The sequence below is a fragment of the Gopherus flavomarginatus genome, chromosome 7 (assembly GCF_025201925.1).
Source record: "Gopherus flavomarginatus isolate rGopFla2 chromosome 7, rGopFla2.mat.asm, whole genome shotgun sequence".
NCBI classification, from domain to species: domain Eukaryota; kingdom Metazoa; phylum Chordata; order Testudines; family Testudinidae; genus Gopherus; species Gopherus flavomarginatus.
This window is the reverse complement of record NC_066623.1, coordinates 7,766,000-7,793,620: the sequence shown is the minus strand read 5'-3', so window position 1 is coordinate 7,793,620 and position 27,621 is coordinate 7,766,000. Positions and strand designations below refer to the sequence as shown.

At 46.3% G+C, this 27,621-nt stretch overlaps 1 protein-coding gene and 1 long non-coding RNA gene across 4 annotated transcripts in view; one reads left to right on the top strand and one right to left on the bottom strand.

Annotated features, from left to right (window-relative positions):
• The window catches only part of MGAT4B (alpha-1,3-mannosyl-glycoprotein 4-beta-N-acetylglucosaminyltransferase B), a 103,724-nt gene extending 94,843 nt beyond the window's left edge, over positions 1–8,881 (bottom strand). For 2 of the 3 annotated variants that reach the window (XM_050961563.1, XM_050961564.1), the window contains exon 1: positions 8,701–8,874. In XM_050961563.1, the coding sequence (XP_050817520.1) occupies positions 8,701–8,797 (97 nt within the window). In that variant the 5' untranslated portion in view covers positions 8,798–8,874. Of the gene's footprint in view, positions 1–8,700 lie in introns of all 3 variants that reach the window. The other variant, XM_050961565.1, reaches the window with a different exon arrangement.
• Positions 8,882–18,470: 9,589 nt separating this feature from the next.
• Positions 18,471–23,278, top strand: LOC127055073 (uncharacterized). Its single transcript, XR_007775396.1, has 2 exons — positions 18,471–19,577; positions 23,139–23,278. It is a non-coding gene; the product is annotated as an uncharacterized LOC127055073 (long non-coding RNA).
• The last annotated feature ends 4,343 nt before the right edge of the window (positions 23,279–27,621 follow it).

Below are 27,621 nucleotides of genomic sequence, written 5' to 3'. Positions count from 1 at the left end.
AGCCTCAGTTGTTGACTCTATGGTTATACCTGCACTGCAATGTAAACCCGGAGTTAGTAGAACTTGAGTTAGCAGACCCTGGGTTTGTTAACTAGATTTTGAGTATCTACACTCATTTGCAGCCCCAAGTTAGAAATTGTTGAATGGAGTCCCAACCTGGGGCTCCAGCCCCTACACTACATTATGCAGGCCTGAGTCCTGCCACCCATATCCCAGACTTCCTACCTTCCCCCCAAAATGTGGCCACTCTAGCCTTTTGTTCATGGTGCAGTGAGAGAAAACTTGAGTGTCCACCAAACTTGACTATCCAGAGGACAAAGAAAGACAGCCCATGGGATTGTGGGATACTTTTGGGTTTTGGCAGACTCCCAGAGCAAGAATGCAGTGGGGCTGTGTCTACACTGCAGAATAATAGGGCTTGAACCCTGGGTCCCAGCTTGACTCAGGCTCAGACCTTCCACCCCTGTGGACACCTGGGACCTAGGGTCCGAGCCCTGGGTTAGCACGATTTGTGTGTAGATGAAGGGGTATTAGGCTTGAGCCTGAGTTCAAACTCTTGGCTTGTGGGGTATGTGTACATTGCAGTGTACACATACCCTACATCAGTGGTTTTCAAACTTGTTTTTTCTGGCGATCCAGCTGAAAAAAACTGTTGATGCCTGCGACCAAACAGAGCTGGGGATGAGGGGTTTGGAGTGTGGGAGAGGCTCAGGGCTAGGGTAGAGGGTTGGGGTACACGGGTAAGGGCTGCAGGGTGAGGCCAGGAATGAGGGGTTCAGGGTGTGGGAAAGTGCTCTGGGCTGGGGCCGGGGGTTGGGGTGCAGGAGAGGTTCAGGGCTCTGGACTGGGGGTACAGGCTCTGGGGTGGGGCCAGGGATGAAGGGTTTGGGGTGCAGGAAAGGGCTCTGCGTTTGGAGTGGGGCTCAGGCAGGAGATTGGGGCATGGGCTTACCTCCGGTGGCTCCCGGTCAGCGGTGCAGCCGGAGTGCTGAGGAAGGCTTCCCGCCTGTCCTGGCATCACGGAACATGCTGCACCCTGGAAACGGCCAGCAGTAGGTCCAGTTCCTTGGCAGAGATGCGTAAGCAGCTCCATGTGGCTCCCACCTGCACGCACCACCCCCCAGCTCCCATTGGCCAGTGCCTGGAGCCAGTGCTTGAGGTGGGTGCAGCGCTTGGAGCCCTGTGGCCCCCCGCCTAGGAGCTGGACCTGCTGTTGGCTGTTTCCGGGGCTCAGTGCGGTGTCGGAAAAGGTAGGGACTAGCCTGCCTTAGCCAGGCAGCACCACCAACAGGACTTTTAAAGGCTCGGTCAGCAGTGCTAACCAGAGCTGCCATGACCCAGTCCCTTCCATTCTGTGACCCAGTTCTGGGTCGCGACCCATGGGTTGAAAACCACTGCTCTATAGAATTTTTTAACAATGATTTTCTTGTCTTCCCACCTTCTGTGAGGGTTTGCTTGTATGCTGACAGTAGTTAATTAATTTCACATTAACACAAATAGCCTATATTTAATTGACTTCTTACATTAAAAATTAGTCTAGCATCAAATGATTCTGCTGTATGTGTACAAAAACATCTTACCATTCATATAACAATATCAGGCAATTATTATATGAAGGCTTGCAGTTATATACATATTAAAAGAAGCTTATGCCATCCTAAGCATTTGAGAAACAAAGGTTTTTACCTTTAAATGAAACAAGTTGGAAGTAACCAGTTCTGTTAAATGTTTTCCACCACAAATGTTCTGCAAGTTTGAAGAATGAAGACTTCAGGGTGTTTACAAAAGAAGTCCATTTTTAATTCGGATATTTCTAGAATTCTTTGTGTGGGTTTAAACTCCAGTTTTTCTTGGGGGAAAAAAAGGGGGGAGGAGGAAATTGGTTTAGGACCATCTGACTTCTAGATTTATTGCTTGGATAATATAACCATGCATTCCTTTCAGAATCACGTTTCTTCCTAAAAAAGTGTTCACTTGGTTAGTCTGCTTGATGTTTGCTTGTCCCTGGAAGACAGAAGCAGAAACTTTCTGGAATTTCTTTGATTAGCTTGTCGCAGCAGGTCGGGGGAGGGGGAGGGCAGCAATATTAAAGGGCTGCCGTGGCATAGGTTTTAATGTCCCTGCAGTGCTTTAATGTCCCTGCCTCTTTTGTGCCCCCTCTGCCGCAGCCTCCGACAGGTGGGGGGGCGCAAAGGGAGCAGTTGCCCTAGGGCTGATCTAAAAGGGCCTGGGGCTCTGGATGCTGCTGCAGCAGCAGCATCTAGAGCCCTGCACCCTTTAAATCAACACAGGAGTCCCGAGCAGTATGAGCCAGGCGACCTGGAAGGGCTGGCTAGGGGATCTGCCCCCCCCAGCACTGCCCCTTTTGCCCGAGGCCCCGCCCCTTCTGGGAGCAGAGGCTCTCCCCCAGCCCCTACCGGTAAGTGCCCTGACTTAGACTACAAAATGATAAAGCCAGGAGTGAAAGTAATTAGCTAAACGTGAAATTTTCTATTTCTAAACATTCTAGTTACAGTAGAACTTCAGAGTTATGAACACTTGGGGAACAGAGGTTCTTCATAACTCTAAAATGTTCATTAATTCTGAACAAAACATTATGACTGTTCTTTCAAAAGTTTACAACTGAACACTGATTAAAATACAACTTTGAAACTTTACTATGCAGAAGAAAAATGCTGTTTTTAACCATCTTAATTTAAATTAAAGCATAGAAATAGTTTCTTTATCATCTCAACTCTTTTAAAACTTTCCCCCTTTTTTCAGTAGTTTACATTTAGCACAATAATGTACAGTTATTTGCACCCCTCCCCCCACCTTTTTTTGTCTCTGCTGCCTGATTGTGTTCTTCTGGTTTCAAATGAGGCGTGTTGTTCACTGGGTGGTTCATAACTCTGGTGTTCTACTCTATAATACTCTGGTACCTATACCTTAATATTCAGTAAAGCAGCAAACAAGTTTATAACAACTTTAAAAAGTTATAATGCAAAAATATTAATAAATGTATCAATATTGAGGTCTCCTCCCAATAGGATCCTTGACTGGCTCTTGAAAGTCAGGATCAGGAATTAAATACTCCATGAAGCTTTACACTATTTTTCCTAATTGCATCATTGGTGTAAGTGATGTTCAACAGTCACCCCTCAAGAAAGAAACTTCAACAGGCAGGAGTTCCAGCTTTAACAAAGTGGACCAACAAGCTGCTGGAGGAAAGTCTATTAAAAACCACCCATGTTTTCAATTACCTCCGTACACTATCCTTCTAGAGCAGAGTTTTGGTTCCCCCCACATCTCATCTGAAGGCTTACTGCCATTGTCCATGCTTTACCTATTAACTGAAATAATGATCATTACTGGAATTATCAGGAAGTGACCTAAATATTATTCCTCTTCCCATCACACAGCCTGACACTTCTGTTACTCTAGGATTTAGCCTTAGCCAACAAGGGCGGTCGGTGGGAATAAAGATCCCTTATTCAGCAAAGAAATGGGAATACTAATCCAGTATGCAAATGGTAATTCTTTATGTATATTTCTTAAATTTATTTTCAAAATACATTTTCAACATTTACATAGGAGAAGTGATTCTCACCATATGTGGCACTGTAAAAGATGGATACTAATTGCTGTGAAAGCATTCTGTGGATATGTCCAAACTTTCAGTTTCTAAAAATACCACAAAAGCCTGAAAAGAGAGTGCTAGACAACTCTACAAGCACTAAATCAAAAAGTAATTTATTTTCATCATAGCAGTAAAAGTAACAGAGAAGTTAGAATTTAGTCTTACATAGAGAATTTGTGCACACACACTGGGCATGCAACCCCAGTTCAAAACTGCATGACTACTCTCTCCTCCAGGAGAGTATGAAAGGATGCCCCTAAGAGATCACCATAAATGCTTCTTTCATTATACACTAGGGCAGAGGTTCCCAAACTGTGGGCTACGGCCCAAAGGTGGTCTGCTGGCACAACCATAGGTGAAGTTTGGGGAGGCAACATCCCCTTCCAAACCGTGTACACTTATAGTAGGGAGGGACAATTTAGAAGTTCAGCCACCCCCCCGAACAGTTTGAGTCATGGCTGCACCTCAGGAAGTCACGCTCCCACCCGCAGGGCACCTGCGCCACCCTGTCTGACTGGAAACAGACAGTGCCAAGGAGCTGGATGCCAGCCCCTTGCTGGCGGAGTGGTGGTTGTCAATGGCCCCCACTCATGGCCAGAGGAGAACAGTACCCCTGCCACAGGAGGGGAAAGCGGAGCCGACAGGTGGAGGGCGAGGAGAAGGGGCCAACCCTGAGAGGCAGCAGCTCCCAGGCCAGCTGGAGGGTTTGTTTCTGCTCTGAGATGCTGCACCCCACGATCTGTGCCTTTCAGGCCTCCTGGAGTATCAACCCCACAGCCCCCTAGGAACTGGGGCTCTGCGGTGCCACTCTGTTTCTGCCTGGACAATGCTGTATTTGGGACCATCATAGGTAATGGCCAGGCCCAACCCGAGCACCTGCCTCTACCTGGCACTGGCGGCCACTGAGTCCTTCCCCCATTGCCAGGCAGGAGGTGCCTGTGAGGTGCGCTAGGGTGCTGGGTGGATGACTGGGGGAGGGCTTCCAGGTGATGAGCTCAGGGCACTCAGAGGGCTGCTGAGGTGGAGGGTGTCGAGGGGGATGGCTATGGTATCTGCCTGGCCCCTTGTCCTATTATTGGCCTTGGTCCCAGCTAAGTGTGGACACACAAATGGCATTGCAATAGCAGGAAAGCTGCTGTATAGACACACACTGAACCCTATTACATGTAATCAGCTGGTGTCCATGACACTACTGAGTAACAAAATCACAGTTCTAGCTGGAGCATCAACAGGTCACTAGAGATGGTTGTTCCAAAACAGCACTGAGATACAACAGAACCTCAGAGTTATGAGCCCTCAGGAACGGAGGTTGTTTGTAACTCTGAACAAAAAGCTGCGATTGTTCTTTCAACAACTAAACATTGACTTAATACAGTTTTGAAACTTTACTATGCAGAAAAAAATGCTCTTTTTTTTAAGTAGTTTACATTTCACACAGTACTGTAGCATATTTGCTTTTGTTTGTTTTGTCTCTGCTGCTGCCTGATTGTGTACTTTCCAGTTCCAAATGAGGTGTGTGGTTGACTGGTCAGTTCATAACTCTGGTGTTCATAACTCTGAGGTTCCACTGTACTTTTATGTCTCTTGTGTGGTCAGTTTAGCACCTTATCAAGGACTGGGAAGGAGGGAAAAAGCAGGCATCCTTTTAACATGCCACGACATAAACTAAAACAGTGTCAAGGCTAAATGTATTATCCTAGGGTGACCAGATGTCCAGATTTTATAGGGACAGTCCCGAATATAGAGGCTTTTTCTTATATAGGCACCTATTACCCCTCAACCCCTGTCCAGATAGGAAGTGTAAAAATTCAGACACCTTATATTATCCTTAAATGAAAGGTTAGAATACTGCAGAAAACACCTGCTTCTTTAAACTTGGCAACCACACTTCAGGAAACTCCAGTTACTAATTAGCCATTCTGCTCATACAATGAGGTGTTTGAGGTTCTTTTAAAATAGCGATCATCATCTGTGTCCATCACAGGAAAGCAGCTTTCCAGACCATTCCTGTACACATACATATGGGCAAGTTACCCCAGGGCTTGGCATTTTTGGTTGAAAGAATATAACAAAGCAGGTCATGCCTTTTTAAAGGGGAAATCTCAAAAGTAATATTCAGACAATGAGACAGTTATAGACACTTCTGCCCTAAAATCATTCTCAACAATCTTGCTATCTGAAGCTCTGTAGGGAGGTGGCTATAATGGGATTTAAACCATGCTAGAAACAGTTAGCAGAACCTTTTAGTTGATGAGTAATGCGGAAAACAGAACAATGTTTCATAAAAAGCCAAAATCAATTTTACAACCATAAAAAAGAATTGTTGTTTAAATGGAGGATGAGAGGGAGCAGGGCAACCATTACCTTAGACAGATGGATAGTGCAGACTTATGGACTTTTAGAAGAGCAAACATTATAAATGAGTAGAGTCACTAACTGAACGAAGGGTCAACTGAGTAAGGAAGGTGCAGTACTCACTAACTCAAACCAGAGACAGACAGCTGCAATTCAGAAGCAACTACAGTAATTTTTCACTAGCCAAGTAAAAAAACAAGACTTTGTAGCTGTGACTGACAGGCTGGGGAAAGGTGGCTATTACGTTGTTAGAAAAAAGTAAGGCCAAGCTTCACAGGAGAATCTCTCGTATATATGTATATATGTGACTGCAGGCAGAGGGGGGTCCTGCGGTAAATGGAATCTAACTTAAAAGCAGGACCCTGTGTATTCTGAAGAATTGTGCTCCATCAGCTAAGCTTTAATTTTTTTAAGTTATATTTCTAGCCCTTATACTTAAGAAAATGTTCTACATTTGACTGGAAATCAACAGTGTACTACCTGACTGGATTTTAAAACCATCTGAAATATGTGTTCAAAGAGAAAGTGAATAGGGTGTTAATTTGAAACCTAGTGATGACAATGTAAGTGTATAATACCATTAACTATTTCACTGCTGATCATTTTAGCAAACATTCAGCTAGTGTGCTTATCCTAAACTGCTTCCCGCACCTTTCCACATGCCAAAAGCTCCAGATGTCTCTTTTCCGTTTCCAAAATCTCTAGCTTCCCCCCAACCCCCAACCATTTAAACAATATAGTTACATGTTCTCAATGCAAATTTCAGCACACTTGAAAATTAAATATTTAAGGGAAGTGTAAAATAAATTTAATTTGATATCATATTTAATAACACAGGGATTACTGCACTGGTTTTATTATTCATTTTCATATTTAATTCAGTACAAAACTCCTTTTTTAAATTTTCTGCAGCTGTTGCAGTATCTACAGTCTGCTGCACTGGAGTGCTGTGAAACTCAAAGGCCTTGCCACAGAATTTAGGTCATGTTTGCCACAGAGCACATACAGCCTTGGTAAAGATGTCTTCATTTGTTCATCCAGGTCCTGAACAACAGGCACTTGCTTTACATCACTCTGCAAAGACTCCTCTCATCAAATCAGCTCCACAGAGCTAGCTCTGCATCCACTTTCCTCAGCCCGTGAATTGTGGCCATGATGGGGAGCAGAAATGTTTGAGAGGGGCGAGCCATGACTGAAAAATACTTACATGCTACAACGAAAAAGAAATCCCCAGACCAGCTAACCCACAGATGGACATACTCAGAACTCAGCTACAGAAGAAATAAAGCAGCTCAAGGTGATGACAAGGTAGCAAGGCAAAGGAAAATCCAGTCTCCAGCCAAGGCTACTCAGGAATGAGAGAATTAAGTACAGTCTATGATAACGGGTTCCCAGCAAGTTCAGGAAGCTATCAGTTTACCAGACGAAGAACTTGGCTGTACCGAGCATTAATTGCTGCTTGTCATTCAGAACGTGGGATCTAACCCCAAAGAGGAGCTTTTGCTACTCGCAACACCAGTTTTATCCTTACAGGTCAGAGCACACACAAACAACGGGAAGTTCATAATGGGGGAGAACAAGAGTTTAGTTCAGAGGAGAGGAAGGGGAACCTACAGCAGGGGTTCTCAACTTTTTTCTTTCTCAGCCCCCGCACATGTTATTTAAAAACTCTATGACCCATCTGTGCCACAGCTATTTTTCTGCATATAAAAGCCAGGACCTGTGTTGAAGAGTAGTAATCAGGGCAATTGCCCAGGGGCCCCCACATAGCTAAGTTGCTCAGGCTTCAGTATCAGCCCCGAGTGGCAGGGCTCAGGGCCCTGGGCTTCGGCCCCATGCAGTGGGGCTTCAGCTTTCTGCCCTGGACTCCAGCAAGTGTAATGCCAGCCCTGCTTGGCAGACCCCCTGAAATCAGCTCACGGCCCCCCAGCAGGCCCTGGACCCCTGGTGGAGAACCACTGACCCAGGGTACCAGTTTAAAAAGCCTGAATTATCATTGGTTGGGAAGCACTGGCCCACGGGATGCACCTTTAGAGCTCAATTCTAGGCTGCGGAATTGGTTGCAAACAGAGAATAAACTTCCGGCTGAAGAAGGAATCCCGAGAGAGGAAAGCATCCTGGAGTGTGCACGCATACAGCACTGTCTCTAGGGGATGCCTGGGTACCCCCGGGGAGGGCGGAGAGGGAACTTCATACTCTGCAGCAGAAAGAAGAGGACAGGCACAGCTGAACACACAGGGGGTAAAAGGAAGGCTGGCAGTTCCAGAGAGCTATTCAGTGCCCAGGTCCCTCTTGCCTTTCTGCCTGACCCATACCCCAAGTACTGGGGAGCGATCTAGGATGCACACCCTGGAGGAAGGAAATACTTGCCAGCCCCTTACTCCTGAGGAGGAGAATGGGTGGTCGGAGCCGGAGGAGATCCTTAGACATCGCTTTACAGCAGAAGAGGGCTTGCAAGGGGCTGGCTGCCTTAGGAGGAGTAAGAAGGGAGGCGGGAGGGGGGACCCTGGTACTGGGTGCCAGGCTGGACGGGCAGAAGCTTGGGGAGGGTCCCCCGGCCGGTAGCTTGGGGGCTGGGTGCCCAGAGAGTGGCGGGGGAGGGCTCAGGGTCTGCGGTCACTAAAGGCCCTGCCCACGGGTGCAAGGCGAGGGGCCAGGGGAGCCGCGGGAGGGACCCCCCCAGCAGGGGGGGGACCCCCGGGCCGCGATGCCCGGCCGCCCCTTACCTTTGTGCCCGCTGAAGGCCCCGTACCAGGAGAGCGAGAGCAGGGCGCAGAGGCAGCCGAGCAGCAGGGTGAGGAAGGTGCCATTGCGGAGCCTCATCTCCTCCTCCGCGGCGGTGGGGGAGGCCGCATGTCCCGGGCGCGGCGCGGCCTCAGCCTCCCGGGCCCCGGCCCCGGCGAGGAGCGGAGGCGGCGGGGGCAGCCGCGGTGGGCTGGAGGGACTCGCCTCCTCCTCCGCCTTCGCCCGCTGCCCTCATGCACTGGCCGCGCCCGGCCGGGCCGCCAGCTCCAGCGGGATGGGGCTGCCGTGCGCGGCCCCCGGAGCAGGGAGGGGGCGGCCGCCGGGGAGGGGAAGGGGCGGGGATGGCACCGAGTTAAAGGAGCCGCGCACATGCCGCGGCCGGGCGGACGTGCAAGGGAGGGGGGCAGTGTGCGTGTGCAAGGGCGCCGCGCGCCTTTCCGTGAACAGGTGGCGGCGTATTCACGTGTGCACGCGCAGGCAGGGCCTCGTGAGTGTGCCAGGGCGTGCTCGTGTAAACGGGGCCCTGTGCTTGTGCAAGCTCCTGGGCTCATGCGAGGGCAACCGTGTGCATGATGTGTGTAATAAGTGTGCACGGAAATCTTCGTGCAGATGTGCGTGTGTTACTGATACACAATGAACAGCGGGATGGTAACTTCTAACACTGCCCCACAAAAGGCAGCCAAAGCCCTTCCCCGTTGCGATACCTAATCACAGCAAAGCAGGTGAATGAACGGGGGCAGGGGATTTACTTCACTGTCTGAATAACGCAAACAAGAATAATGTTAAATACACAGCGTCTTCTCCCGTATGCAAACGGGAGCTTCCCTGCAATAATCCCAATGGGGCAGGGGCGGCTGTAGACATTTCGCCGCCCCAAGTAGGCCGGCAGGCGGTCGCCGGTCCCGCGGCTCCACCGGACCCTCCGCAGGCACGCCTGCGGGAGATCCACCGGAGCCGCCTGCAGGAGGTCTCTTCAGGAGACCGTCAGAGCGCCCCCCGCTTGCCGTGCTGGGGTCTGGAGCCACCCCTGCATTTGGGGTATTTTCTCTCTCACTCTTTTATGATTAATTCTAAATATGATTTCTTGTATTAAGTAATGAAACACTGTATGATACTGCTAACTCTTATTAGTCGCTGTCCTGTTTGTTTTTCCTTTTGATGATTTATATAATAGTGGCTTTTAAATAGCTGTATGAAATTATGTTCACTCTGCAATAGCCTTTTAACACTTACATTTAAATATAAAAAGAAAAATTATGAAACCCTCAAAACAATGAAAGCAAATACATTCACAGCTAGCGGGTAAATAAACCATAAATCTAAGTTGCAAGCATCTTATTTACTGCCTTAAATCACTTTATAGTGCCTCATTCTTCGTCTTTATTAGTATATTCAGTATGTCAATATTTGTACTTGTAAAAGCAGCAAAGAATCCTGTGGCACCTTATAAACTAACAAACGTTTTGGAGCATGAGCTTTCCTGGGTGAATACCCACTTCGTCGGATGCCATATTTACTTGGTGTCAGCTTTAACATCGATGTAGTTTTCAGCGTGTGAAGCTGCACAGTTGCTGGGGCTATTGTATTCAAAGGCGTAGCCTTACTTTTCATTAGAGAACGCGAAGGCATGCTCACTTTTGTGGCAACTAAAACGTGCTACATGTTGAGGGGGGGAAACAGGGTTATATCCTACAGATTTTTGCAGCCCCACTGTATAACCGAAAAGACTGTATCATCTACAATAAATTGCCCCCTCAATTCATCTGTGAGAACATGTCCTTGATAGAAAAGCTTTCAGAGTGAGGGGGATTATTTTTTCTGTAGTACTTAAAAGTTTTGTGGAAACATTTTACAGGACAAAATTTAAAACGTCATTTTAGAGGCAGGAAAATTTTATAATACAAACACAGACATACGTTTAGCTGGAATAGTGCTAGTAGCAAGCAACACTATAGAAGAAAAAATATTGTATCACTAGTAAAAAGAACAGGAGTCCTTGTGGCACCTTAGAGACTAACAAATTTATTTCAGCGTAAGCTTTCGTGGACTACAGCTCACTTCTATGCATCCGATGAAGTGAGCTGTAGCTCACGAAAGCTCATGCTGAAATAGATTTGTTAGTCTCTAAGGTACCATAAGGACTCCTGTTCTTTTTGCGGATACACCTGTATCATTAGTATACAACTGATAGGCTCACAGTGGTTCGTACCTGCTAGCAGAAGGCAAAGAAGAGACATTAAAGTAAAAACACTGCATCATTGGTTGCATTTTATGTTAATCTGAAGAAGCAGCCTCACAAAAACCAGCATGGATTTTTCCTCTCCCTGATATTTCTAAAGTTTGACTGAAGACACAAAATGCAATGGAATGGAAGTGATGTGTCCGGACGGCCTGCACTGGGTTCAGCCAAGCCAGCAGCGCCACCTGCTGTTCCCACCATGGCTTTGAGCACCTGAGGGAGAGAAGAGAATGAGGCTTGGTCTACACTACGAGTTTAAACCGATTTTAGCAGTGTTAAAGCGATTTAACGCTGTACCCGTCCACACTAGGAGGTCCTTTATATCGATATAAAGGGCTCTTTAAACCGATTTCTGTACTCCTCCCCAACGAGAGGAGTAGAGCTAAAATCGGTATTACCATATCGGATTAGGGTTAGTGTGGCCGCAAATTGATGGTATTGGCCTCCAAGCGGTATCCCACAGTGCACCACTGTGACCACTCTGGACAGCAATCTGAACTCCGATGCAGTGGCCAGGTAAACAGGAAAAGCCCAGCGAAATTTTGATTTTCATTTCCTGTTTGCCCAGTGTGGAGCTCTGATCAGCACGGGTGGCAATGCAGTCCCAAATCCAAAAAGAGCTCCAGCATGGATTGTACGGGAGATACTGGATCTGATCGCTGTATGGGGAAACAAATCTGTTCTATCAAAGCTCCGTTACAGAAGATGAAATGACAAAGCATTTGAAAAAAATCTCCAGGCTATGATACAGAGTCCACAGCACAGTGCTGTGTGACAAGTGTAACGGGAAGCCAGAGACTCAAATGGACGCTCATGGAGGGAGGGAGGGGGTACTGAGGACTCCAGCTATCCCACAGTCCACAGCAGTCTCTGAAAAGTATTTGCATTCTTGGCTGAGCTCCCAATGCCTGTAGGCTCAAACACGTTGTCCGGTGTGGTTCAGGGAATAGATCGTCAGTTTACTTCCCCTTCTCACGTGAAAGAAAAAGTAAAGAAATCATTTCTTGAATTATTTCAATGTCACCCTATGTCTACTGAATGCTGCTTGTAGACGCGATGCTGCAGCAGTGAAGAGCAGTATCCACTTCTCTCCCCTGCCTGGTGGCAGACGGTGCAGTAGGACTGGTAACCGTCCTTCTTATCAACCCGTGAGTGCTCCTGGCTGGCTTCAGGTGAGGCTGGCTGGGGGCCCCTGGGTGAAAATAGGAATGATTCTTGGTCATTCCCAGTAGATGGTACAGAACGGCTGGTAACCGTCCTCATCATAGCAACTGGGGGCTGAGCTCCATCAGCCCCCTCCCTTTCCTGTGTAAAGAAAAGATTCTGTCCTGCCTGGACTATCATAGCAGCGGCATGCTGGGCTCCTCTCCCCCGCCCCGCTTAATGTCCTGCCTGGACTGTCATAGCACCGGGAGGCTGCCTCCCCATCATTTTATCTCACTAACAAGTCACTGTTTGTTATTCCTGCATTCTTTATAACTTCATCACACAAATGGGGGGAACACTGCCACGGTGGCCCAGGAAGGTTGAGGGAGGAGGGAAGCAAAGGGGGGGGTTGTTGCAGGGGCACCCCCCGTGAATGGCATGTAGCTCATCATTTCTGTGGGATCTGACACGGAGCAGCTGTGCTCTCTGATACACTGGTTCTCTAGTACACTTGCCCCATATTCTAGGCAGGACTGACTCTGTTTTAGAAACCGTAAAGGAGAGATTGACTTGAGTCGTCATTCCCAGTTTTGCCTTTGCGCCCCTGGCTGATCTCAGCCAGGGGCACCCATGATAGCAGCAGACAGCACAGAAGGACAGGTAACCGTCATCTCATTGCCAATTTACACCAGCAGCAGATGGTACAGAACGACTGATAACCATCTCTGCTATCATGCAAAAGCAAATGAATGCTGCTGTGTAGCACTGGAGTATCGCCTCTGTTAGTGGCATCCAGTACACATACGGTGACTGTAAAAAAAAAAAGCTGAACGGGCTCCATGCTTGTCGTGCTATGGCGTCTGCCAGGGCAATCCAGGGGAAAAGGGCGCCAAATGATTGTCTGCTGTTGCTTTCCCGGAGGAAGGAATGACTGATGACATTTACCCAGAACCACCCGCGACAATGATTTTTGCCCCATCAGCCACTGGGCTCTCAACCCAGAATTCTAAGGGGCGGGTGAAACTGCGGGAACTATGGGATAGCTATGGAATAGCTACCCACAGTGCAACGCTCCGGAAATCAACGCTAGCCTCGGACCATGGACGCACAACGCCGAATTAATGTGCTTAGTGTGGCCGCGTGCACTCGACTTTACACAATCTGTCAAGTATCAGAGGGGTAGCCATGTTAGTCTGGATCTGTAAAAGCAGCAAAGAATCCTGTGGCACCTTATAGACTAACAGACGTTTTGGAGCATGAGCTTTCGTGGGTGAATACCCACTTCCTCAGATGCATGCATGCATCTGAGGAAGTGGGTATTCACCCACGAAAGCTCATGCTCCAAAACGTCTGTTAGTCTATAAGGTGCCACAGGATTCTTTGCTGTTTATACAATCTGTTTTATAAAACCGGTTTATGTAAAATCGGAATAATCCCATAGTGTAGACGTACCCTGAGTGTTGTTTGTGGAGTCATTGACTATTCTATTTTGGAAATGGAAGTTAAGAGGTGGCCTTGCGCTACCTGGCTATGCTGTTGGATGGAGTGTGAGGACGAGAAAGAGAGAATGCCTGTGGGCTCTTTTGTAAGGAAGTGGCTTTCAACTAAAACTCCATAATCAAACATTCCTGACACTTAAGGGATTTGGAATCTAAATCCAGATCTAAAATTGAATTTTGCTGCTGATCCCCACCTCTGTAATGGGCCAAACCAAAACCCTGGATCCAGACAGCCCCAAACTTTGTCAGAGAAAGGGGGTATCAAAATACAGATTTCAGACCTGAATTGTGTATCTCTCTCTGGTCCTTCTCTAGATTTATATTCACAAAGCACTGGTGACACAACACACATTTGTCTCCACCGGGATGAAGGAGAGGAAATAGAGGAACAATGTGCAATAAAGACAGCACAATATATAACGGTTCAATCCTGTGTTTTCCAACAGGTTAGTTCTCAAATCTAATGTTCAATTTTGTAATGTTATTTTCCAGCATAGGAAACACTAAATATTCCAGAGAAGTAGGATTAAACCCTCTGCCCACGTCCAGACTACCCGCCGTATCGGCAGGTTAAAATCGATTGCTCGGGGATCGATATATCGCGTCTAATCTAGACGCGATATATTGATCCCCGAGCGCGCTTATATCGATTCCAGAACTCCATCAACCCCAACGGAGTTCCGGAATCGACACGGAGAGCCGCGGACATCGATCCCGTGCCGTCTGGACGGGTGAGTAATTCGATCTTAGATATTCGACTTCAGCTACGTTATTCACGTAGCTGAAGTTGCGTATCTAAGATCGATTTTCCTCCCCTAGTCTGGACCAGCCCTAAGTGTCACAACCTAATTTATCACCCTCCCACCCACACGATGTCACCCTTATCATCCAAAGCACATTTCTGAGTGCTTTCTCCAGCTTTCTCCATAGCTCATTGCACTTAGTATGAAACTGAAAATATGCTGCAGCAGTGCAGAACAAAACAGCCTGTCATTGACAAAGGCCCTGCACACCAGAAATATGTTTTATTACAGGAAGAATAACTAAATCATTATAAATAAATATGCCAAGGATTTAAGAAGGCAGTGTTTGACAACAAAGTGGGGGAGGGGGAGTAGATTGGCTGTCTTTGTTATGGAGCATGCTGGAATATCTGCACTCATTCATGACATTCTGCACTGGTTTATAGTTGTTCCATAACTGGAATTGGAATTATGTCACAAGAAGCTAGCGTTCAGTCACAGCAATTCCCCAAAGGTACACAATATGGTCATGAAATTTTCATCATGGGAGCATTGCTACACTTGGATAGATTCTCAAAAAATATATTTGATTAAAATTTTATGAGATGGTTATGTACTGGTTTTCCCCCATATTTCCTTTCCCAACATTGACTTTTACCAAGATATTTCTGTGTAAATGGAGCTTTCCTATTTCTAAACTACGGATTCCTCAACAGGTACTCTGTGATGTGTTTGTTTACACAGTGATAAAACTACCATTCCATAGTCCTTACTGAGGCCTTGTCTACTCTGCATTTCTAGCCAAACACCTTTGTGTAGATATTACTGAGTCAGTGTGTTTTGGACTGGTGCAGTTTACCCTAGTTTAAAACTTACCTGATTCCCCCAGCCTGATTCCGTGAGCCTCCACTCCAAACCCCACTTTGCCTCCAGCATTTATAATGGTGTTAAGTATATAAAAAGCTGTTTTTAATTTATAAGAGGGTCACACTCAGAGGCTTGCTATATGAAAGGGGTCACCAGTACAAAAGTTTGAGAACCACTGATTTAGTGGGTTCTAAGAATAGGTAAGTTAATAGAATGACCATTCTATGTAAAGCAAGCAGCCCAGATATATGTAGCCACTGAAGTCCCTGCAGGTGTGCTTGGCAGAGTTTTATGAAAATTTTAATGTGTAAATATGTCCTGATCAATGTGGCTTTGCAGTGCACATTTGATGTCATTTTAGCAAAGGCATTTAATCTTAGTTAAAGGAAATGGCATCTAATGTCTACTGAGAGTAAATCAATGATGGATGAACATGGCAAAGGGAAGCTATTGCCTGGAAAAGCAACATAATTTGTAAAGGACTTGAAACTAGAAGGTTATAACCTCAAGTTGTTTGTCAAGCTGTTGACCAATAGTAATCAGATTTTTAAATGATCTGGTCTGTTTTTGTCTGTTCATATGGTCATTTTTATTATATTTAAATCAGCCAGGAGAGTTACACAAAGAATTAATTTGTCCCATTTTCTTTACTGCCGATGAGCAAATGAATATATTGAAACTGATTTTGTGTTTGTAAACAGGGCTAAAAATAAGAAGCCTGAATACCTTATTCACACACATAATGCTTACTTACCTGAGTCATTCCATTGACTTCATTGGTACTATTCTAGTGAATAAAGATTGCTCTTGTAAGACAATTGAGACATTAACCCCTGAATTCTGTCATCTCTGTGTTGCAAGTTCAAATCCAGTCCACATTGCCATTTAGTGAATGTGCTTTACAGGAATGTGATAAGAGCTAATTTCATACCAAATACCTACAATTTTTGGCTTGTTCTGTTCTGCGAGACGACAATGCCATGCAGATACCTTCAACCTATCATATGAAATCATAACAGCTGGTATAGCCAGCAACCATACACCAGCAGCAGCATTTTCACCTTCAGAAAATAGTTGAAACCTTAAGCCATACCAGGTCCTGTCTCCTGTATTTAAATATACATGTTAAACCTGGTAAACAGGAAACAGTAAATATGTTTAGCTAGGGCCAAGGGGGAAAACTTGATGGGAAGAAAGCAGGTAAGGTCTGCTTGTGCACGTCACTTGAGATTTTGTTGCCATCTGAGAGATCAAGAAAAAATATGTAATACTATTTAGTGCATCATATCTAATCTGTTTATTTTTACTTTTGTAAAATCCACCTATTACCTGTTTTGTGGGTATATATACAAACATTACTAACAGACAAATTAATTAGGGTCTCACCCCAGGATATAGGTCTTTATAATTTCCATAATCACACTTTTCCCTCATAAAGGCCTGAATAAGTGGATGGGATTTATACCATACAATGCAGGTCAACAACACTTAGGGTATGTCTACACCACAGGATTATTCCGATTTTACATAAACAGATTGTATAAAGTCGAGTGCACACGGCCACACAAAGCACAATAATTCGGCGGTATGCGTCCATGTGCCGAGGCTAGCGTCAATTTCTGGAGTGTTGCATTGTGGGTAGCTATCCCGTAGCTATCCCATAGTTCCCGCAATCTCCCCAGCCCACTGGAATTCTGGGTTGGGATCCCAATGCATGATGGTGCAAAAACAGTGTCGCGGGTAATACTGGGTAAATGTCGTCACTCCTCTGTGAAAGCAACGGCAGACAATCATTTTGCGCCCTTTTCCCCTGGATTGCCCTGGCAGACGCCATAGCACGGCAACCATGGAGCCTGTTTTGCCTTTTGTCACTGTCACCGAATGTGTACTGGATGCTGCTGACAGAGGCAGTACTGCAGTGCTACACAGCAGCATTCATTTGCCTATGCAAGGTAGCAGAGATGGTTACTATCCCTATTGTACTGTCTGCCATTGTAATCTGGCGATGAGATGACGGTTTTCAATCATTTTGTACCGTTTGCAATTGGGAAATGGTGATGACGGTTATCAAGCATTTTGTATCGTCTGCTGCTGTCATGGGTGCTCCTGGCTGGCCTCGCTGAGGTCGGCCAGGGGCGCATAGATGAAAATGGGAATGACTCCCCCGGTCATTCTCTTCTTTATGTTTTGTCTAAAAATAGAGTCAGTCCTGCCTAGAATATGGGGCAAGTCTACTAGAGAGCCAGAGAGCACAGCCGCTCCGGGTCAGAGCCCCAGAGATCCCGCAGAAATGATAAGCTGCATGCCATTCTAGGGGGTGCCCCTGCAACAACCCCACCCGCTGCTTCCCTCCTCCCACACCCCTCCTGGGCTACCGTGGCAGTGTCCCCCTATTTGTGTGATGAAGTAATAAAGAATACAGGAATAAGGAACACTGACTTTTTAGCAAGATAAAGTGAGGTGGAGGCAGCCTCCAGCTGCTATGATAGTCCAGGCAGGACATTAAAGAGTGGAGGGGAGAGGAATGCAGCCTCCCACTGCTATGATAGTCCAGGGAGTACAGAATCTTTTCTTTAGACATGAAAGAGGTGGGGGGCCGATGGAGCTCAGGCTCCAGCTGCTATGATGAGGACGGTTACCCAGCATTTTGTACCGTCTGCCAGGAATAAAAGGGAGTCATTCCCATTTTTACCCAGGCGCCCTCAGCTGACCTCACCAAGGCCAGCCAGGAGCACTCACGGGATGATGATGATGATGATCAGTCATTTTGCACTGTACTGTCTGCCACCGGGGAAGGGAGGGGAGAACATGCTGCTGTTTGGCCCTGCAGCACCTCATGTACCAGTAGCATGCAGTAGACATACGGTGACTTTGAAAAGTGGCGAGAAATGATTTTTTTTCCCTTTTCTTTGAGGAGGGGAGGGAGGGTAAATTGACAACATATTCCCTGAACTACTGGCGACAATGTTTTTGACTCTTCAGGCACTGGGAGCCCAGCCAAGAATGCAAATACTTTTCAGAGACTGCGGGAACTGTGGGATAGCTGGAGTCCTCAGTCCCCACTCCCTCCCTCCATGACCATCCATTTGATTCTTTGGCTTTCCGTTACGCTTGTCACACAGCACTGTGCTGTAGACTCTGTATCATAGCCTGGAGATTTTTTCAAATGCTTTGTCATTTCGTCTTCTGTAACGGAGCTCTGATAGAACAGTTTTGTCTCCCCATACAGCGATTAGATCCAGTATCTCCTATACGGTCCATGCTGGAGCTCTTTTTGGATTTGGGACTGCATTGCCACCCGTGCTGATCAGAGCTCCACGCTGGGCAAACAGGAAATGCAATTCAAAAGTTTGCGGGGCTTTTCCTGTCTACCTGGCCAGTGCATCGGAGTTCATATTGCTTTCCAGAGCGGTCACAATGGTGCACTGTGGGATACCGCCTGGAGGCCAATACCGTCAATTTGCGGCCACACTAACCCTAATCCGACATGGCAATACCGATTTCAGCACTACTCCTCTCGTCTGGAAGGGGTACAGAAACCGGTTTAAAGAGCCCTTTATATCGATATAAAGGGCCTCGTTGTGTGGACGGATGCAGGGTTAAATCGGTTTAACGCTGCTAAATTTGGTTTAAACGTGTAGTGTAGACCAGGCCTTAGCCTGTCAAAAAACAGGAGGAGTAAAGCAGTGTTGCCAACTCTTGCAATTTTATCATGAGTCTTCCAATATTTGGTGTTTTTCTTAAAGCCCTTTCCCCTCATGCTCCTGAAGTCATGTGATTATATGAGACAATCAGCTTTAATTTTTCTTAAAAGGAAGATTCTAACTCTCGTGAATTAAAATAAAAGCTTGAAAATATGAACTGCAAAGGCTCAAACTCCTAAAGGCAAATAAAAATAATATATTTTTTTAAATCAGCATGATTTTTAAGCCAGTCTCATGATTTCTGAACACTTGGGGTTGGCAATACAGAATACATTTCAGACCCAAGTCTGCAACTGAAAACACCTTGTCAGGTAGGTTGCCAGGCGTCCAGTTTTCGACCGGAACGCCCAGTCGAAAAGGGACCCTGGTGTGTGCTAACCAGGCTGCTAAAAGTCTGATTGGTGGTGCAGCGGGGTTAAGGCAGCCTCCCTACCCTGCCTGCCCTGGCTCTTGGAAACAGCCAGCATGTCTGGCTTCCAGGCACAGGGGCTCTGTGTGCTGCCCTCGCTCCAAGCACCAGCTCTGCAACTCCTGAACTGTGGCCAATGGGAGCTGCAAGGGTGGCACCTGCAGGGCGGGTGCAGGCAGCATGCAGAGCCCCATGGCCTGCCCCTCTGCCTAGGAGCCAGACATGCTGGCTGCTTCCTGGATCCACCTGAGGTAAGCACCACCCGCCTGGAGCCTGCACCCCGAACCCGCTCCCTCATCCCAACCCCCTGCCTCAGCCCTGAACCCCCTCCCACACTGAAACTCCCTCCCAGAGGCTGCACACCACACCCGCTCCCGAATCCCACCCCCCTGCCCCAGCCGAGTCCCCTCCTGCAGTCCAAACCCTGGAGCCCCCTCCTCTATCCCAAACCACTCATTTCTGGCCCAACCCCAGTTCCTGCACCCCCAGCCGGAGCCCACCTCAACCCCCGCCCCAGCCCGGTGAAAGTGAGGGTGCAGGAAAGAGCAATGGAGGGAGGAGGTGGAGTGAGCAGCGGTGGGGCCTTGGGGCAGGGCAAGGGTGTTCAGTTTTGTGATTAGAAAGCTGGCAACCCTATTGTCAGCAGCCAAGAGAGGTTTAAATCTAGAGGCTGTTATAAAGGTATCATGCAAACTAGGGATGGAAAAGATCTATTAAATCTAGAGATAGATCTGAGCAGCAATTTATATCCAGAGTTTAACTTCCTCAAACCTCAGAGGCTTTTGGGTCCCTCCCTGGTTTTGCTTTGGCCCATCCCCCGTTCCAGTTCAGGGCTGTTCCAGCCAGTTTATTTGCTGTTGTATAACTTTCCCATGACAAGTGACCTCACTTCCTGTTTATTTTGCATGTCAGTGTGCTTGAGCGGCAGGTTCCACAGTCTGTTTTATCACAGTATAAAGGTTCTTGAATGATCTTTAGAAAAGCAAAAACAATATTGTAAATAAGGCACTTAAAACTAGCCACATTTGAATTCTTTAAATTAAGGAGATGACCACAGGTAACATTTCCTGAAGAACACACTTTGGTGTATATGTAAATATATATATTTTTTCTCGCTCTCTGGTTCTTAAATTCTTATATTTGTATAACACTAAGAGTGTGCTAGGTGTGTGGTGTCCCCCCTCATGAACATTCTTTTGTATCTTCTCCTATGTAGCGTGACGAAAATATCTCCCAGAAGCTTTGTGCTTAAAAACATTTTATGATACTCCAATTAAAATTGGTGTTGACTGATGACATGTCCCATGTAAGAATCCTGACATTTCACAGCTAACCTTCAGGATAGGTTAACCTCAAAATATGAAAATAAGGCTGGCTGCTGCTTTCTCTCCTGCCTGTGACCTTGAGAGAGAGAGAAAATCCTTCTACATCCAGTCTTACATAAAGATTTTTTTCTGATTATGGCCATTTACCTGTAGGACCCCAGAAGGCACGCAGACGCAAGAGATCACTGCATGAGAGCCGACACTGATAAGAAGAAAGCAGGAAGAAGAGCTCTGACACAACCCAACCTAACACAGCAATGCGTAAACGTTTCAGATCTAAACTCCCTGCTACCCCAGCCTGAAATATTCTCTCTGTGAAATTCTGAATACTCTAGGGTAGGAGAAAGGACTGCCTCCCTCCAGGGAGCACAGTAATTATTTCTTAGACACAGGAGCTGAAGAACTCTGATTCGAGCCTGGATTCTGCAGGCTGCAAATCACCCTATACTGACCTGCTCTTGTGCCAATGACGAAGCAAAATGTCTGTGTATATGTCTGTGGGAGGGGAATGTTAGATCACTGATCCCAAACATTATCTAATCCCCAGTCTACACCTCCCTCCCCAACCCTGGGGAGAAAGGAAAGTGATCATCACGGGACTCACTGAGTCACAGGCATCTGACTGAGTTCCTTTAAGTAGTCCAAGAGGGTCCCTCGGGGGAGGTTCCAGAAGGCCGACAGAAAATTGTGGGAAGATTTTATATGTATATACTTCAAGGTTAGGAAAACTCTAGAGGAGCATATTGACATAAAGAAGACAGTGACTCAGCCTAGGTACTTTTTGGCTTTATGCACAGTCCCTGCTGCAGCTGATCTCAACTCTACTTCCAAACTACCTGCAGTTCCCACATTTGAAGACCCCCTTCCCCCCATTAATGTAGGTGGAACTGGTACCCCAAACACTAGCTCAACATCATGCAGAATACATCATGTCATCATCCGTTTGTGCACATAAACCCTTTGGGGCAGAATTGTTTTGATACAAGAGTCCCTGCTCAGCTGGAAAAGTATCATTATTTCATGAGGACAAGCATTCTGCCTAGTGCTTTGCAAAGAAGAGATAGTACCTGAGCCAAGGAGTTTATAGTTTTGTACAGACATAAACAAAACAGTCTGGACACACACAGTACATGGCGAATGAGCCTGTGGTATAGAAATTGACTGGTCACTTTAAAAAAGGCTTCCCAGCAGAAGGCAGTTTTTAAGCAGGATTTGAGGGAAGAAAAGAGGAAGACTGTAGGAAAGCTGAAACACTTTTTTTGAAATGCTGAGCCCCTTCTCTCCTTCGCATAGCTTCAGAATTGTAGATTTTTGTGGAATCAGACAGTGATCCTCTTCGAATGGGATATCAGTAGTCAGAGCAGTCTTTTACAAAGGCTTCTACACAAAACAAGTCTATCACAAAATTCTGTCCTATTAAGCCCAGTCTTGTACACATATATACTGTACTTTACTCATCATCTGATGGACTGTAACCTCTTTAAGACTTTTAAAAGCTCCCTCTGTCTCTTTTATTGTTTTCTGTTAGACTTAATGCTTGTTCAAAAATTAAAACTGCAGCAATTTTCAGGGCAGGTGTCAATCTTATTTAATTACACTTTCTTCCTGGGCTTCCTCACTGAAAGCTTTCATGATAGAAATGCCAAAAATAGCATCCATAAGCAAACATACGAAAAAGTATCAAAGCTCATATGAGCCCTAAGATCTCCAGGCCAACTTTAGCCGTGTGTTACCCCAAAAGCTCAAGGAAAAAATATGCAAGCTGTGAAGTCAGAAATGTAAGGCCAAGGTTAATCATAGATGCATAGACATAAGACCTTTTCCATTTTTATCATAATTCAGTCTAGTCCCAATGCAGGATTGTTCCCTACAAAATACCTTCTAAATGAGTCCCCATATTTCAGAGATACAATCAAAAAGTGCCCAAACCTTAACATTTTCTTGTCTCTGGCCAAACATGAAAAAGACCCTAGAAGGGTCACTACTTTAAAAGCTCTTCGGAAGTTGTTCAGTTAAATAACTATATGAAGTGGCCAGGCAGAACAAGACGAATGTTAGATGAAGCCCAGATTAACTTCAAAAAAGATTTAATCTCTCTCACATCCACCTATTTTTCTGAAACACTCTTTCGTTTTCCAAAAAGATGAGAATAGTCTAGAGGGAGAGAGGACCTTCTATTATAGAGAACATGAGGATTATTCACAGTAATAAGTGAATGTGTCAAACTCAGTTTAGATTCTTAGATGTCATCTTGTTAGCTGCGAAGTTCTCCACACATACACCTCTGTTCCTGTGGCAACAATTAAGTGCAGGGAAAGGGAGCTTTAGCTGGATCAGATTCCCTATGAGAGCTCTGTAGGCTTTGAGGAGAAAGGACAGTGATATAGGACACAGGTGAATTACAGACAGATAAGATAGGCAAATAACAGTACCCTTTACGAGGCCCCCGAGTGCAAATTCTAAATACTTGCCTTTGTTATGTTTCAGCTAGGAAACTTCTGGAAGGAGCATGATGTCATAAACAGAAGACCTAGCATGACTCAATACACACCAATCAGGATAGGCAAACTTCCTCTGGCTTTTGGCCACCTTTCATATTTGCTGAGTTAAAGTTCACGCTAGCCAAATTTTAGATTTGCTTCTGTTTTTAATTTGGTGCAGCTCTTGCTTTTTATGGATGTATAAATTAATCTGGGAGACTGGAGCAACAGTATTTAGCACATCTGTGAGAGGGATGGAGAAGTCCTTACATCCCAAAAGAACTCTATAGGACAAATATTTGTGGAGGGTGAATAGGAATGGAATACACCTCTCTTTCACTTCTCTAAATACTACCCATGTTTTTAATACCAAACATTGTTAGTGTTTCTGTGTCTGAGGCCAGGTTAATGCCAATAGAAAGTGAATTGATGTTCTAAGATCATTTTCTAGTAGGGGCAAAGGTCCACCTTCACAAATAACACTAATTGGTGCCACTGGCAATGTCAGCACAGAGACAAAGGACAGAAGGTACATATAGGCCTAGAGGTGAGCCTGCCAGGACATGACTGAGGTATGCTGGCAAAGACAGTGTGGGGAGGGGGATCTTTGAATTGCTGGTGGATATGCTGTTTCTATTTTGTGGATAAACAGAAGATCAGTCTTCTGTAATGTCAACTCAATAACTTTCACCAACATTTTGAAATAATCCCAAATTTAAATGAGATTAAAAAAAGGGAGGGCTAGTGAATTATGTCTCTGTTTTAACCACAAACCCTTTCATGTTTAAGATCATTAACCCCATGTACCTGTGTTTCCAAACCTAGTAAAATATTTTATTACAGACATAGCACTATTTACTTGCTCTTGTGTTTAAACAGTAACTTATCACTTCAAGCCAGATCAATGGCCATAAAACATTATTACCAAGCAACTCAAGTGGTTCTTCCTAAGGCAAAAAGGAGCAAATCTGTCTACTATAAAAATAAATATACTTAAAAAAGTCATAATTAATTTAAAATCAACTTGTGTCTTCAAACATTTCATTGATTAATTGGGGAGGCTGAATATACTGCTGAGTCTAAAATATGTCTTTTTTTTTAATTTCTTCATTTTAAAAAAGAAATAAATCTTTCTCTTAACTTTAAAGAGCATTTAATTAATGACAAGGCCACTCAAGATTTCCCCTTAGGTTAAGTACATGTCACTAAAAATCAGGGAAGCAGGCCCTTAAGGCGAAACAAAATTAACACCAACTGGGTGCCTAATACTCATTGATCCATCTTTAATTATACTTGGAAGGTTCAGACAGCTTCTTCTGCCAGCTGGACTCTTATCTGACCTGATTAAAGATCCTGTCAACTGTATCTGATCTGCAAATATTGCTGCCAACAAACTTGGAAAGCTTGCAAACATCCTTCCTGATGTCAGCAAGCAGCTATTTTTAGTTCCCAAAAATCCAGATCCAGGAGAGATGATTAGAACAATTACTTAGCTACACTTACTAAGAGGAGAGCAGGTATATGCTACCTATTGAATCTGAGGCAGATCTTGTTTATTAACACATTCACCTTCTGATTATCAAAGGGTATGGATTTTGGAGCCCCATTCCACCAACCACTCCATCCTGCCTATCATTGCTCAATAACATTATGGAAGCAACACAACCAGTCAGGGCTAAAGGGTCTCAGATGCCACGTCTACCATAGAGTGAGATACAGTAACACTACTGTGTCTCAGTGCTGAAAGTCCTGGGATATTATACTGTGGCATGCCAGAAGTTATGCAGGCAGTCATGTTTCCACACCAGAGGTTCTTGGATGCTGTGTTGTAAAATGACAGAAGCATCAATTTCATTTTCATTCCTCAGTGTTGTTAGGTTCTTGAATGATGCACAGATGTTGTTGTATTTAACTAACCAAGTTTAAAACCACTGACAAGCCTCAGATATCAAAACCAACTGGCAGCTACTGGAGGGTGCTGAAGATTTGTTAAATCACTTTCAGGTGAACTGAATCATATTTCCATTACACTGAGACCTGAAGACATTAAATATTATCTGTAGTCATTCATTTGAAGCTCTTATATAGAGCTTTAGAGTTTTATATTTTGATTAAAAGAACCCAACACCCTCTTGCTTGTCTCCTACACTTGGAACCATTCATTCTTTTGTGCCGGGAGACAGATTTCCTCAGCACATCTATTGCCAAAAGTGGACTAGTTGAAATCTGAAGGTAGCATGGAGTTAAATAGTCCTGTTAAAGCAGAGTCAAGTAAAAAGAAACTGCTGGTTTTGTTGAGAAGAGACAAAAAAGACTGGGATCTGGAAAGAGAATAAAAGGAAGAAAGGTAAGAGAAAACCAGAAAGAGGAGAACACACAAGAGGCGTACAAGGATAAAAAGGCACTGGAGGAAGAATAATATGAATACAGTTCTAATGTACAGATTTCTGTATCTTGCAACTTGCCTCACTCCCTCTTGGTATTCAAAACACTTCAGGGAGGGGCAAGAGTCCAACACACAGCAGAATCAGTATTATATTACTTTTTGGGGTGAGCACAGTGGATTAAATAGTAAACACAAACTGTCCTTCATTATAACTGTCTCCTGTTTCATCAACAATAGACTTAGGATGGATGGTTAGTAATTTGTACTAATACAAGTAAAACAATAAGATAGCGTCACAAAAGGTAAACGAATAGTGTAAAGAGTGAGGCATACAATAGGTGTTTAAAATACAATATAGACATGGTACTGCTCTGAAAAAATGTATTTGTATATTACCTAGCACAATGGGGCCCCAGTCCTGACCGGATTCTTTGGATGCTGCCAGAACACAAATACTGTATTAACTCTTGTTATTGATGTTGTAGATAAAAACTTCTTTTTCTAAAATATTCTTTTAAATCTAATTGCATCTTTCTAAATTGTGCTTTAGACTCAATGGGCCAAATTCATCCCCACTATACCTGTATTACCTTCAGTGGTTTTACAGTAAGGATAAACTATTGGCCTTAGTGTGAACATCAGTTTATTTCAGTCCCAAGTCCTGTGGTCTTTCTGACCACCTATTGAGCCACTTGCAAGCAAGACCTTCTGTGTTACCTATTCCTCTTGGGGGCGGGGGCTGAACCCCACCCAAAACATCAGGTGGGCTTGGGCAGCTAGTGCCAGGCAGGCCTTCCTCACCTCGATCTTCTCTGACTGGAGCAGAGGGGAAAGTGCAGAGTCACGGTTATCTATGGCTTTGACAAGGCGAGTTCCCTGTGGGCTGTCACCACCCACTCGGGATCGGGTATCACTTCCTCCCAGTACCAAGAGCGAAATACCTCCCTCTCCCCAGCCCCCATGCCAGGCTCTAGCTGCCTGTCCTCCCCTACCCGTCTTTTCACTCGCCAGCCCCCTCCCCCGCCCCAGTCTCCAGACCCCTCCGATCCAGACCCCCGTCTCCTCAGGCTCCAGAGTCCGGACCCCTCCGATCCAGACCCCCGTCTCCTCAGGCTCCAGAGTCCGGACCCCTCCGATCCAGACCCCCGTCTCCTCAGGCTCCAGCCCCCTCCCCCGCCCCAGTCTCCTCAGGCTCCAGAGTCCAGACCCCTCCGATCCAGACCCCCGTCTCCTCAGGCTCCAGAGTCCGGACCCCTCCGATCCAGACCCCCGTCTCCTCAGGCTCCAGAGTCCGGACCCCTCCGATCCAGACCCCCGTCTCCTCAGGCTCCAGAGTCCGGACCCCTCCGATCCAGACCCCCGTCTCCTCAGGCTCCAGCCCCCTCCCCCGCCCCAGTCTCCTCAGGCTCCAGAGTCCAGACCCCTCCGATCCAGACCCCCGTCTCCTCAGGCTCCAGAGTCCAGACCCCTCCGATCCAGACCCACGTCTCCTCAGGCTCCAGCCCCCTCCCCCGCCCCAGTCTCCTCAGGCTCCAGAGTCCAGACCCCTCCGATCCAGACCCCCGTCTCCTCAGGCTCCAGAGTCCGGACCCCTCCGATCCAGACCCCCGTCTCCTCAGGCTCCAGCCCCCTCCCCCGCCCCAGTCTCCTCAGGCTCCAGAGTCCAGACCCCTCCGATCCAGACCCCCGTCTCCTCAGGCTCCAGAGTCCGGACCCCTCCGATCCAGACCCCCGTCTCCTCAGGCTCCCCCGCCCCAGTCTCCTCAGGCTCCAGAGTCCGGACCCCTCCGATCCAGACCCCCGTCTCCTCAGGCTCCAGAGTCCAGACCCCTCCGATCCAGACCCCAGTCTCCTCAGGCTCCAGAGTCCGGACCCCTCCGATCCAGACCCCCGTCTCCTCAGGCTCCAGCCCCCTCCCCCGAATCTAGACCCCCCCCCCAGGGCGGGCTCCTCAGGTTCAAGCCCTGGAGCCGAGCCCGGGCGCTGAGAAGGTGCCCGCGTCGCGCTGGGTCCCGCCCTGCCTTCCCCCTAGCGGGGCGCCGAGGGGTGGGGACTTTCCCGGCTCAGGCCCGGCCTCCCGGCCCCGGGGTATAAGGCGGCCGGA